The following is a 13852-nucleotide window of genomic DNA, read 5'->3' on the forward strand; positions in this document are numbered from 1 at the left end:
ACTAAATACCTATAAATATGACAAATTCCAATTTCTCAATAAATGATTCGTTAAGGATAAAGTCATCAGTTACTTGCTTGATCAATTTTTACTTTTAGAAAAGCCAGAAAAAAAATATGTGGAAACATCGTATTCGAAAGCAATGATAACTTTCAGCAACAACACCCCCTTTTTGGAATGACCCGATTTTTCGAAGCGGGAAAGAACATAGAATATCTATGGCACAACAAAATATTATGGCAACAAAGTAATCTTACCGGAACCAAAACAATTTAAAGATACTACTGAACTTTCGTGATAATCGGTTGTAACAAATGTCAATTTAGGGAAATATATTGTTTTACAAGACCACAGGCTTTCACGAGGTAAATATGAACTTTTAGCCAGTGAGTTAGCAAGCTAACGTTACTTATAAGCCAGTTAGCTGGCAGATTCCACTTCCTGTAGTTTAAAAAACAGGCTATAAAAACAACGTTTAAATTGCGGTGGTACGGGTTTGCTTGTGCTAGCTCGGGTCTGTTCGTTTTCTTTGAAATCCTATTTTTCATTTTAATCTTTTCTAACTATGTCAATATTTACATTACTCCTTTAACTTATTTTTGTTTTATTTGTAAAGCTAACGATTTTATGCAGTTTAGCTAGATAACGTTACAACGGTTAAAGTTAGCATCCATTAACTCAGTTTGTAAACATGTCTATTGCTTACAACACAGGAGAATACAAGGATATTCTATTCTCCTCTCAAATTATAATGAATAAGATGAAATCTAGACGCACCCAAAAGTCTACAAAACCCCGTTTACAAGGTAAAGGATATTTTTAAACATGTAACTAAAGAAGGTTATTACTACATTGTTGATGAGCCTTATCTGCAAGAAAGTTCCGTCAAAAATTTGAAACTAACTGCTAATTTTTCAGACCCCAAACTCGCTGATAAGGGACACAAGTCAGTCTCGAAGAGCCATGCCAAACCACCATGTGAATCTTATCCTGCCCAGAAAAAGCCTTTCACTGGGAAACTATTCTACTTAGATTTGCCATCAAACAGAAGAGCAGAGACATTAGAGAATGATATCAAAATGTTTGGAGGGGTAAGTGAATATTTGTTTCCATCTGTTAGCATTTGACATCATGACATGGACTGTAAAGTATTATAGCACATTGAATGTGGATGATAGTTATCAGCTTGCTTGCCTTTAACAAAAGGGGATAATCATTCCTGAGCCAGCAAAATAGGGCATTCAAATTGACAGGTTGTGTGAATTGTTAATAAGGTGTTGTGTTGACATACTGCTGATCATGGACTATTTTGAAGAGAAATGACAACTTGCTGGCTTTCACACCAATGTGGCTACTGTCTATTTACTGTGAAGGAGGAGTGGCTTTCAGTCTTTTGGAACATAACTCTTCTAGTGATTGCTTCTGTCTTGTTACCAGAGTTGTTATCTCTCTGGTTGACCCACTTTGATACAATATACATACAGTAAGTTATTTCCCATTTACATAGAAATTCATTTTGTGAAGTCTGCATACAAACACTACACTATAATACATGTAGTACGGAAAACATTGGAAAGTTAGTACTCAAGTCACACATATTTAAAGTCTGTGGCTTAACTGTCCATGTATTGGGCCTGCATCTGTCCTATGTCCCACTGTTCAGCAACCTGATAGCTGACGCAATCAAGCACAACCTGCTCCTATTCTTGCTGAACAGTGGGACCTATATCTCCTTCCGGAGTGCAGCAGCTCAAAACTTTGTGCAAGATTGTGCGTGTGGGGTCCTCATAGAGACCCTGAAAGCCCTTGCACTGCTGCCCGCTGTCATTTCTCTCTCTTCACCACCATTGTAAATACAGTATTTGATTAATACTCTGGCTCAGGATGGACCTTGTGTGTTCTCCTCCAAATCAATAAAAGACACCTGTCCACAACATCAAACAGTCACACTCCAAACTCCACTATGGCCAAGACCAAAGAGCTGTCAAAGGACACCAGAAACCAAAATTGTAGACCTGCACCAGGCTGGGAAGACTGAATCTGCAATAGGTAAGCAGCTTGGTTTGAAGAAATCAAATGTGGGAGCAATTATTAGGAAATGGAAGACATACAAGACCACTGATAATCTCCCTTACAACCGTGGGGTCAAAATGATCACAAGAACAGTGAGCAAAAATCCCAGAACCACACGTGGGAACCTAGTGAATGACCTGCAGAGAGCTGGGACCAAAGTAACAAAGCCTACCATCAGTAACACACTACGCCGCCAGCGACTCAAATCCTGCCGTGCCAGACGTGTCCCCCTGCTTAAGCCAGTACATGTCCAGGCCCGTCTGAAGTTTGCAAGAGAGAGTTTGGATGATCCAGAAGAAGATTGGGAGAATGTCATATGGTCAGATGAAACCAAAATATAACTTTTTGATAAACTCAACTCGTCCTGTTTGGAGGACAAAGAATGCTGAGTTGCATCCAAAGAACACCATACCTACTGTGAAGCATGGGGCTTGGAAACATCATGCTTTGGGGCAGTTTTTCTGCAAAGGGACCAGGACGACTGATCCGTGTAAAAGAAAGAATGAATGGGGCCATGTATCGTGAGATTTTGAGTGAAAACCTCCTTCCATCAGCAAGGGCATTGAAGTTGAAACGTGGCTGGGTCTTTCAGCATGATAATGATCCCAAACACACCGCCCGGGCAATGAAGGAGTGGCTTTGTAAGAAGCATTTCAAGGTCCTGGAGTGGCCTCACCAGTCTCCAGAACTCAACCCCATAGAAAATCTTTTGGAGGGAGTTGAAAGTCTGTGTTGCCCAGCAACAGCCCCAAAACACTGCTCTAGAGGAGATCTGTGTGGAGTAATGGGCCAAAATATCAGCAACAATGTGTGAAAACCTTGTGAAGACTTACAGAAAACGTTTGACCTCTGTCATTGCCAACAAAGGGTATATAACAAAGTATTGAGAAACTTTTGTTATTGACCAAATACTTATTTTCCACCATAATTTGCAAATAAATTCATTAAAAATCCTACAATGTGATTTTCTCGATTTTAATTTTTTTTTTTTATATATATATATATATATATATTTATATTTATTTCTCATTTTGTCTGTCATAGTTGAAGTGTACCTATGATGAAAATTTCAGGCCTCATCTTTTTAAGTGGGAGAACTTGCACAATTGGTGGCTGACTAAATACTTTTTTTGCCCCACTGTATATGATGAACAGAGAGTAGCAGTCGCGTAAAAGAGGGGTTGGCGGGTGGTGGGTAGCGGGACACAATGCAGATAGCCCGGTTAGCCAATGTGTGGGAGCACTGGTTGGTCGGCCTAATTGAGGTAGTATGTACATGAATGTATAGTTAAAGTGACTATGCATATAAGATAAACAGAGAGTAGCAGCAGTGTAAAAAGAGGGGTTGGGGGAGGCACACAATGCAAATAGTCCCGGGTAGCCATTTGATAACCAGTTCAGTAGTCTTATGGCTTGGGGGTAAAAACTGTTGAGAAGCCTTTTTGTCCTTGACTTGGCACTCCGGTACGGCTTACCATGCGGTAGTAGAGGGAACAGTCTATGACTAGGGTGGCAGGGGTCTTTGACCATTTTTAGGGCCTTCCCCTGACACCGCCTGGTGTAGAGGTCCTGGATGGCAGGCAGCTTTGCCCCAGTGATGTACTGGGCCGTACGTACTACCCTCTGTAGTCAGGATGCTGCCGGTGTTGCAGCTGTAGAACCTTTTGATTAGAGGTCGACCGATTTAATCGGAATGGCTGATTTAATTAGGGCCGATTTCAAGTTTTCATAACAACCGGAAATCTGTATTTTTGGACACCGATTTGGCCGATTTAAAATAATAAAACATTTTAAAAAATGTACACCTTTTTATTTAACCTTAATTTAACTAGACAAGTCAGTTAAGAACACATTCTTATTTTCAATGATGGCCTTGGAACGGTGGGTTAACTCTCTCGTTCAGGGATAGAATGACAAATTTTTACCTTGTCACAGAAGTATATATTTTTAAACCTGCATATTAACTAAAAGAAATCCAGGTTAGCAAGCAATATTAACCAGGTGAAATTGTGTCACTTCTCTTGCGTCCATTCCACGCAGAGTCAGTGTATATGCAACAGTTTGGGCCGCCTAATTTGCCAGAATTATACGTAATTATGACATAACATTGAAGGTTGTGCAATGTAACAGGAATATTTAGACTTATGGATGCCACCCGTTAGATAAAATACGTAACGGTTCCGTATTTCACTGAAAGAATAAACATCTTGTTTTCGAAATGATAGTTTCCGGAATCTACCATATTAATGACCTACGGCTCGTATTACTGTGTGTTATGTTATAACTAAGTCTATGATTTGATAGAGCAGTCTGACTGAGCGATGGTAGGCACCAGCAGGCTCGTAAACATTCATTCAAACAGCACTTTTGTGCGTTTTGCCAGCAGCTCTTTGTTGTGCTTCAAACATTGCGCTGTTTATGATTTTAAGCCTATCAACTCCCGAGATTAGGCTGGTGTAACCGATGTGAAATGGCTAGCTAGTTAGTGGGGTGCGCACTAACAGCGTTTCAAATGTCACTCGCTCTGAGACTTGGAGTGGTTCTTCCCCTTGCTCTGGTAACGCTGCTTCGAGGGTGGCTGTTGTCGATATGTTCCTGGTTCGAGCCCAGGTAGGAGCGAGGAGAGTGACGGAAGCTATACTGTTACACTGGCAATACTAAAGTGCCTATAAGAACATCCAATAGTCAAAGGTATATGAAATACAAATGGTATAGAGGGAAATAGTCCTATAATAACTACAACCTAAAACTTCTTACCTGGGAATATTGAAGAGTCATGTTAAAAGGAACCACTAGCTTTCATATGTTCTCATGTTCTGAGCAAGGAACTTAAACGTTAGCTTTCTTACATGGCACATATTGCACTTTTACTTTCTTCTCCAACACTTTGTTTTTGCATTATTTAAACCAAATTGAACATGTTTCATTATTTATTTGAGGCTAAATAGATTTTATTAAGTTAAAATAAGTGTTCATTCATTATTGTTGTAATTGTCATTATTACAAATACATTTTAAAAATCGTCCGATTAATCGGTATCGGCTTTTTTTGGTCCTCCAATAATCGGTATCGGCGTTGAAAAATCATAATCGGTCGACCTCTACTTTTGAGGATCTCAGGACCCATGCCAAATCTTTTTAGTTTCCTGGGGGGGGAATAGGCTTTGTCGTGCCCTCTTCACAACTGTCTTGGTGTGTTAGGACCATTCTAGTTTGTTGATGTGGACACCAAGGAACTTGAAGCTCTCAACCTGCTCCACTACATCCCTGTCGATGAGAATAGGGGCGTGCTCTGTCCTCCTTTTCTTGTAGTCCACAATCATCTCCTTCGTCTTGGTTACGTTGAGGGATAGGTTATTATTCTGACACCACCCGGCCAGTTCTCTGACCTCCTCCCTATAGGCTGTCTCGTCGTAATCAGTGATCAGGCCTTCCACTGTTGTGTTGTCTGCAAATGTAATGATGGTGTTGGAGTTGTGCCTGGCCATGCAGTCGTGGGTGAACAGGGAGTACAGGAGAGGACTGAGCATGCACCCCTGTGGAGCTCCAGTGTTGAGGATCAGCGTGGCAGATGTGTTGCTACCTACCCTCACCACCTGGGCGGCTTGTCAGGAAGTCCAGGATCCAGTTGCAGAGGGATGTGTTTAGTCCCAGGATGCTTAGCTTAGTGATGAGCTTTGAGGGCACTATGCTGTTGAACGCTGAGCTGTAGTCAATGAACGGCATTCTCACATAAGTGTTCTTTTTGTCCAGGTGGGAAAGGGCAGTGTGGAGTGTAATAGAGATTGCATCATCTGTGGATCTGTTTGGACGGTATGCAAATTGGAGTGGATCTAGGGTTTCTGGGATAATGGTGTTGATGTGAGCCATTACCATCCTTTCAAAGCACTTCTTCATGGCTACGGACGTGAGTGCTACGAGTCTGTAGTCATTTAGGCAGGTTGCCTTTGTGTTCTTGGGCACAGGGACTATGGTGGTCTGCTTGAAACATGTTGGTATTACAGACTCAATCAGGAACATGTTGAAAATGTCAGTAAAGACAATTGCCAGTTGGTCAGCACATGCCCGTTGCACAAGTCCTGGTAATCCGTCTGGCCCCGCAGCCTTGTGTATGTTGACCTGTTTAAAGGTCTTTCTCACATCGGCTACAGAGAGCGTGTTAACACAGTCATCCGGAACAGCTGATGCTCTCATGCATGCCTCAGTGTTGTTTTCCTCGACGAGAGCATAGAAGTGATTTACCTCGTCTGGTAGGCTTGTGTCACTTGGCAGCTCGCGGCTGTGCTTCCCTTTGTAAGTCTGTAATAGTTTGCAAGCCCTGCCACATAAGATAAGCGTCGGAGCCGGTGTAGTATGGTTCAATCTTAGCCCTGTATTGACGCTTTGCCTGTTTGATGGTTCGTCGCAGGTCATAGCAGAATTTATTGTAAGCTTCTGGGTTAGAGTTCCGCACCTTGAAAGCGACAGCTCTACCCTTTAGCTCAGTGCGAATGATGCCTGTAATCCATGGCTTCTGGTTGGGGTATGTACGTACAGTCACTGTAGGGACGATGTCCTCGATGCACTTATTGATAAAGCCAGTGACTGATGTGGTGTACCCAATGCCATCGGAAGAATCCAGGAACATGTTCCAGTCTGTGATAGCAAAACAGTCCTGTTGTTTAGCATCTGCTTCATCTGACCACTTTTTTTATAGACCGAGTCACTGGTGCTTCCTGTTTTAATTTTTGCTTGTAAGCAGGAATCAAGAGGATAGAGTTGTGGTCAGATTTACCAAATGAAGGGCGAGGAGTACAGGTGATCATTTAACATGTTGATAGAAATTTGGTAGAACTGATTTAAGTTACCCTGCATTAAAGTCTCCGGCCACTAGGAGCGCCGCCTCTGGGTGAGTGGTTTCCTGTTTGCTTATTTCCTTATACAGCTGACTGAGTGTGGTCTTAGTGCCAGCATCTGTCTGTGGTGGTAAATAAACAACCACGAAAGTATGGCTGAAAACTCTCTAGGCAAGTAGTGTGGTCTGCAATTTATCACAATATACTCTACTTCAGGCGAGCAAAATCTAGAGACTTCCTTAGATTTCGTGCACCAGCTGTTGTTTACAAATATGCACAGACCCCCCCGCATCTGACCCAGTGTCTCTGTCCCCTCTCTCAGATAGTGGAGAAGTTCTTCAGCAAGGAGATCAAGTACCTGGTGTCTAATAAGAGAGAGGCCAGGTATGTGCAGTGTCATGGCCGCGACTCACTTGTCCCAAGCCCTGACTCTGGGCACAGCTCCCCCCACCCCTGCCCCCGTCCCGGGAGCCACAGAGACGGCCTCAAAGGAAGCTCCCAGGGCCAGGCAGACATGGTGAGCCAACTATTCTTCTCTGTGTCTGTCACTGGTATCTGTATCTCAGTGGGGTCATTTTCCATGATATGCTCTAAAACCGAAGCTATCCATATATATATTTATCCATCTCTCCCTATCTCTCTGGTATTTGACAGGTGGTCATAAGCAGGGGCAAGTCTTTTGTGAAGAGAGTTGTAAAAGAGCAGGTTTGTTAATTAAGATCCTCACTAATGAGTTTGGCAAGCTATTTCCAACCTAATGCTACATGTTACTTTTATTGTTTCTGACTGATAGTCGTCAGGATCTTCAGGAAAGTTTGCACTTTGGATTGAAATGTTTGTTCATACTTCAGGAGATACTTTGGATTTCAGTTCTTTGGTTAAGATGTTTATTTGTTTTTACCCCGTAGGTTAGAATACAGGTCAACGAGATCCTGTCCAATGCTCTGGAGTGGGGGGTGAAAATCCTGTACATTGATGGTAACATGTCTATTCATTTGTTTGATAAGAAATGTTGACATAATGCTTATTATGACAATGATACTTTCGTATGCAAAAAAATATTTTCTTGAATTTCCTTCAATTCCAGATGTAATAGCTTATATGGAAAAGAAGAAAAGGAATGATAAGTATACTGCTGAAAAGCCAACCGCAGCTGCTGTCAAGAAAAGTGTAAGTCATGTTTCTGGACTTATATTTTGACAGTTCTTTCCTGGAATAACATATCACTTACACGAGTCTTGTGTGTTATTCCTTACTAATGTAGGCCAAAGGAGAACCTACAGGAAAAGCAGCCTTCCAGAAGTATAAGGGTAAATAATGTCCTGTTGCATGTGACTCTGTTTACTGCTTCATCACTGTGTTATTGTTATAGAGAACTTCTAAAACCTTTTTCTACGTATATCGTCTCAGTAGATTAAGGTTTATGTTGGTTGTACGGTAACACTGGTACTCAGTGGCACCTTAATTGGGGAGGACGGGCTTGTGGTAATGGCTGGAGCAGAATCAGTGGAATGGTATCAAATACATTTTGAATTTTATTTATTTAACTAGGCGAGTCAGTTAAGAACAAACTCTTATTTACAATGATGGCCTACCCCGGATGACGCTGGGCCAATTGTGGGACTCCCAAACACGGCCGGTTGTGATACAGCCTGGACTCGAACCAGGGTCTGCAGTGACGCCTCTAGCACTGAGATGCAGTGCCTTCGACCGCTGCGCCACTCGGGAGCCCATGTGTTTGATGCCATTCCATTTGCTCCGTCCAGCCATTATTATGAGCCGTCCTCCTGTATATCATTATGAGAAGGTATTTGACTCAGACATAGGCACGGTCTCTAATGCTTTATTCTGTGTTTTGCTCAGGTGGAAGGATCCGTAAACCCTTTGTAAAGGTAGTGGACTCTAGCAGGTGGGTCTATAAAGGAGATGAAAGACTCTGATGTCTGTAGTATTGAGATATTAAGGCATTTCTTATTGTCATTTTGTTGGTGTTTGAGCATGTAATACAGCATCTATCTTATGTCTCTCTGCCAGACATTACCGTCCAATTTATCTGGCCATGCCGAACATGCCAGAGTTTAACCTAACGTCAGCTCCCCCCTGCAGTCCATTCTATGTAGAGGACCAGGAACACTCGTTGAAGAGACCTAAAGTGCACGGGTATGGAGTCTCATTCACTAAACGCCTCACCTTTCTTAACCCTTCTTGTTGTGAACATAAAGAAATTCCACCGATTACAGAATAAGCAGGGTATATTCCCCTGTCTTGGCATTTGTGTTTTACCTGATACATCAAAACATCCAGCTTTTCCTACTGTTGTTGATGGGGATTGCTACAGCAGGAAACGGTTATGTATTGCTTAGCACCCTCCGGGACTAACTGCTAAGTCTTGGTTGCTAGGCAACTATATGTGATTGAACTCTGACCTGGCTATAACTTACTGACCTATAGGTGTCTCAGGAACCGAGGGGCAAGAGTGTCAGCCAGTGAGGAGAGGGGGCAGGACCGGGCCAGGAGGAACAGGGAGAAGAAACGTGGAGGCTACTGCGAGTGCTGCACGCTCAAATACAACAACATCAAAGCTGTGAGTTAGAATACATCTGTTTAATGTCTGTAAACATAGTTAACACGTGTTTATAACGAGGACCTAATCCTGTACAAAAGGCCTTCTGTACTTGATGTAGTGGTAGCAGACGTTGTGGTAATGCTTGACTTGTGTCTGTATTCTGCAGCACCTGCGGAGTGAGCAGCACAAGGCCTTCTCCAGAAGTGATGAGTACCTGGTGGTGGACAGGCTCATCACCACACTGCCCTTCAACTTCAGTCACGTCAAAACAACACAAACTCCAACCACAAGGTACAGTAGTCTTACATTTTTACATTTTAGTCATTTAGCAGACGTTCTTATCCAGAGCGACATACATTTTCTAAATTCCCTGTGAGAATGGAACCCACAACCCTGGCGTTGTAAGCACCATGCACTACCAATTGTCCACACAGGAACAAAATCTACACAAATCAAAAGTAAACGCACATATATTGAATGCTGTTCAGTTACATGCTTGTTAGGAAAACAAATGCAATATTGTGTGAAACTTTTTGCAGATTGCCTGTTTTTTTTCCACCCCTGATTTTCTATGTTGTGCTGATCACCACATCTCTAAGTCATTTTTTGTTCCCACAGGTCAAAGTACAGCATAACCACCCTGATGTGTGTTCCTGGACCCAGTATACAGATGGAGGGAGAGAAGGAGGGAGGTGTGGAAACCAAAGAGCTGAAGGGGGGATTAATGTCCCTCTGGTCTACTACAGTGGAGCCCCCTCTCTCCCGGAGTATGGAAAACCCCTTGGAACAGCCTCGGAAGCGCAGCCTCGGAGCCCCTGTTCCCCACAGCACCAGCGAGGGTGAGAAGAGGTGCTCTTACGTCCCAGACAGACCCCAGACCAAGCACAGATCCCTGTCCTGCAAACAATGCTGCCGACAGGGATACCCGCGCAAGCACCCCCAGATGGCTGGGCTGAGTCAGACACCTGTGTCTAATGCAGAAATAGACCCTTCTACCCATGACTCTGTCGCCAATCCCAGACTTTCCCATCAGGGCCAGAGAACTCACACAGACAACGATGGCTGCTCTTCATTTAGTCACACAGAGAATTTACAATGTGGCGATCCAGCTGGACGTGTGAAGGTCCCTTCCAGTCAGCACAAGGTTGCAGGGCCTTCAGAACACCACAAGCTCAGAGCTTTAGAGGAGAGGGAACTGAGTCATGATACATTGGCTGGGGAGACTCTTCCCGGGAATACTGGGGGTGTTCCGGAGCTCGAGGCAGGTGACACGGAGACACACACCCCTCCTCCTGCCAGGACGTTACAGAGGAGGGTCAGGGATTACAGACGGAAGAGAAGGAAAGTTGAGAAGCAGCGGACTGCTCAGGAGCAGAAAAAAACGAGCAATGTTCCCAGCAGCTCTCTGCTGAACCTCTGGCAGCTGTTCCACTCCAGTGAAGACATGGAGTGTGAGTTCAGAGGCTTTCCCAGCTGTTCCACTCCAGTGAGGACATGGAGTGTGAGTTCAGAGGCTTTCCCAGCTGTTCCACTCCAGTGAGGACATGGAGTGTGAGTTCAGAGGCTTTCCCAGCTGTTCCACTCCAGTGAGGACATAGACTGGGAGTTCCAGGCCTTCCCCAGCTAGAGGGGGGGTGGTGACCCAGAATCTTCCCAATATGAGCGCTAACCTGTTACGGACTCACCATATGAACTTATTGTATGACAGTTTCATTGAGTGACATAGCAGATCTATATGGGGACCCATTGTCTGTGGCTCTTTAAACCTATGACTTTTATAAAGGGAATAGTTCCCTTCAGGTTGGGAGGGTGGCGCAACACTGTTGTGTTGATTTAACCATGGCAGCTTTTAGTCTACATGGCTTTTTTACCATGACTGGTTTTATCTGGAGAACAGGCTGGAGCACTATCCTCGATTCTATACAACGCCTGCATGTGTTCTGGTGTCCAGAGGAACTGCATGGTTGTGTTTTTGGTATGTGGTATTGTACATTTTTTAAACATTTAAAAAATAAAAAGGGATACAACCGAAGGTCTTCTATTGAATTGTCATTACATTTCCGTACATATTGTACAGGTGAAAAAGGTATCTGTTTGATAAATGAAAGACTACCTAAACTGCTCTGACATGTCTGTGATCAGTTGAATGAGCACATTCTCATAGATAAGAGTACATAGCTCTGACCCTGGACAAGCTGTGTTACACAAAGGAGAGGACTCCCTCAAGGCTAACTTGTCATAAAGCACATCGTCCTCTTATACAGCCATCAACACAGAGCGACTCTGAGACAAGGTGAGAGGGATTGCTTCCTCTTTCCCTCCATAACAGTATTAAAGAAGTATTTGCACTTTCTCACGTGCTAAATGCATCCACAGCATAACTGAAGGAGAAATGCATCGGTTTTCTAGACTTTCCTTATTTGTGTACCTGTATTTAGCACAGTGATCTTGTTCTCCCTAATTTCTTTAAAATGAATGCACTGGGGTCAGATGGGAGTTGTTATGTGGCGCTGGTGATTAGTGACTGAATAGGAGATGCAATTTAAACTTGGTGTCTGGGCTGTAAACAGGCAGGGCCGTGCACAGACCTTTTTTTGGGGCATGTGCTCAAACAAAAAAAATGGACACACCCCCCACAACAACAAAAATCTGCACTGCGGTTATAGACTCATTAAGCAAAAATGACAAGTGAGATAAACAGCACAATCTGATGAGTAAAGTACACACAATTTCAGAAAGCGCGTTCTGTTTCCACCAGCCATCACTTTGGAGGGCAGCCTGCATAAAAAGGTGCTTGATGCCAGCTGGGTAGCCCTGTTCTGCCTCACAAATATCGTAATGCATTTGCCAGAATATGTAACATATTCATCCCATAATGTTGAAGTCATAATATCGATGTTACAGCTTCTTTAGACATAGGCCAAGTTTGGGTGGCAATTTCTGAAATAAGACCACATCACCAGGTAGCCTGTTGTTCCTGCAATGATGAGTCAGTAGTTGATTGCTAAACTGTATTTTATATGGATGATTAATGTAGGCCTACTCTGTTTTTGCCGGGTAATACTGTCTTTCTAGCCACGAATCTGGATAGGGTAGGTCTATTTGGAATCCTTGTGAAAGCTTAAGCTTAGTTTAACCCATACCACCTTTGCCCAACAATGCTGATGACTGGTCATTGGCAGTGGAGTGTATTTATGAATGCCAAGGGAAGCCAGCCCCCTCCCAAAATTATCAAGGAACAAATAAAAAAACTAAATAATTTATCTTTCGTCTCTGTGTTTCATAATGTTCCTTTAATTCATAAGAGGTTGACTGTATCTCACAGGAGAAAGCATCTGAGAGAGCGAAACAGCTCCCCTCTGTCTCCATGTTTAGGCCATCTATCTGATTCTGTCTGGTCCAAATGAGGAAGACATTGTTGCTGCCAAAGCATTGAAGGCAAGGGAAGCCAATGAGCATTTTAAATTTTAAATTTAACCTTTATTTAACCTTCTGTCAGGCCTCCCTTGACAGAAAAAGTATATCAGCATTGAGCTAAACTGAGCAAGCTCAATTGAATGGTCCTGGCGCACCAACAAAAAAAGTGTCAAGGGAAGCCAGCTTGGGTTTTGGCTTCACTAGTATCAAATCCGATTGAGAGCATACATCATTGACAGAAAAACTTGAATTGTTGCATCTCGTTGTGTTGTTGTCCTCCAGTGGCTAGCTAGCTAAAATGGGCGTTTCCTAAATTAGCCATGGATAGATATTCTCTGTACTTTACAATGATTATAATGGTGATTCTGATGGAACCATTAATTTATACATTGTTGTGCCCCTGGCCTGAGAGGATGGAAGTTCAATATGTAGCTAGATGTAGAACACAAATGTTAAATAGCTAACGTTGCCCATGAATTAAAGTTAAGCTAGCTAGCAAGCCTTTTAGCCAGGTAGCCCAGGACACCAAAAGATAAAAGCTTGTACTGTATGACAGAGTGATAGACCATTTCGTCAACATGAAAGAGAGGATGGCATTGGCGTTTCTCTACAAGTAGAGTGAGTCAACATGTTTTTCTACTTGCATGAAAGACCACGTACACACACATAAAATCAGAACCATGGACAGCCACATATTTAGCCTATGTTGATTGGACTAAATCGTTTTTGGTACATTTTAGTTGTCACTGTATTAGACTAAGCAAAGGTGATTTGATGATATTGACGTTGAAATGGTGCTGGAATAGTGGAGGCTTCCCCAGTGATTTTACCCATGCAACGCTGCTGGTCATTGGTCAACAATCAAGACTCACACATTTTTGGTTCGGAAGAATAGGTGAGAATTCGAGTTCAGTGGGTTTAGAACAATGACATATTTATTGTATTATTTTTTTACACATTTT

At 42.9% G+C, this 13852-nt stretch overlaps 1 protein-coding gene across 2 annotated transcripts; it reads left to right on the plus strand.

Moving 5' to 3' along the window:
- Nucleotides 1-170: 170 nt before the first annotated feature.
- dbf4 (DBF4-CDC7 kinase regulatory subunit) lies at nt 171-11505 on the plus strand. 2 transcript variants are annotated; one of them, XM_064947431.1, is made up of 13 exons: nt 171-365; nt 714-806; nt 919-1091; nt 7230-7424; nt 7562-7612; nt 7816-7885; nt 7995-8077; nt 8172-8217; nt 8771-8816; nt 8942-9067; nt 9359-9491; nt 9640-9764; nt 10092-11505. In XM_064947431.1, exons 2-13 carry the CDS (start codon nt 752-754, stop codon nt 11011-11013), a joined length of 2025 nt encoding a protein of 674 aa, XP_064803503.1. In that variant the 5' UTR covers nt 171-365; nt 714-751; the 3' UTR covers nt 11014-11505. The 2 variants fall into 2 exon arrangements, with proteins under 2 accessions (XP_064803503.1, XP_064803502.1); XM_064947430.1 differs by having other exon boundaries at nt 171-806.
- Nucleotides 11506-13852: the final 2347 nt, after the last annotated feature.

Source organism: Oncorhynchus masou, chromosome 30 (genome assembly GCF_036934945.1).
Source record: "Oncorhynchus masou masou isolate Uvic2021 chromosome 30, UVic_Omas_1.1, whole genome shotgun sequence".
Classification (NCBI taxonomy): domain Eukaryota; kingdom Metazoa; phylum Chordata; class Actinopteri; order Salmoniformes; family Salmonidae; genus Oncorhynchus; species Oncorhynchus masou.

What these genes read in the sequence shown, in the direction of transcription:
- dbf4 (XM_064947430.1), top strand. Translation starts at nt 692, where the DNA reads ATGTCTATTGCTTACAACACAGGAGAATACAAGGATATTCTATTCTCC. An exon ending in TACAAAACCCCGTTTACAAG is followed by an intron (nt 807 to 918) that starts GTAAAGGATATT and finishes CTAATTTTTCAG; the next exon opens with ACCCCAAACTCGCTGATAAG. An exon ending in GAAAATCCTGTACATTGATG is followed by an intron (nt 7,886 to 7,994) that starts GTAACATGTCTA and finishes CTTCAATTCCAG; the next exon opens with ATGTAATAGCTTATATGGAA.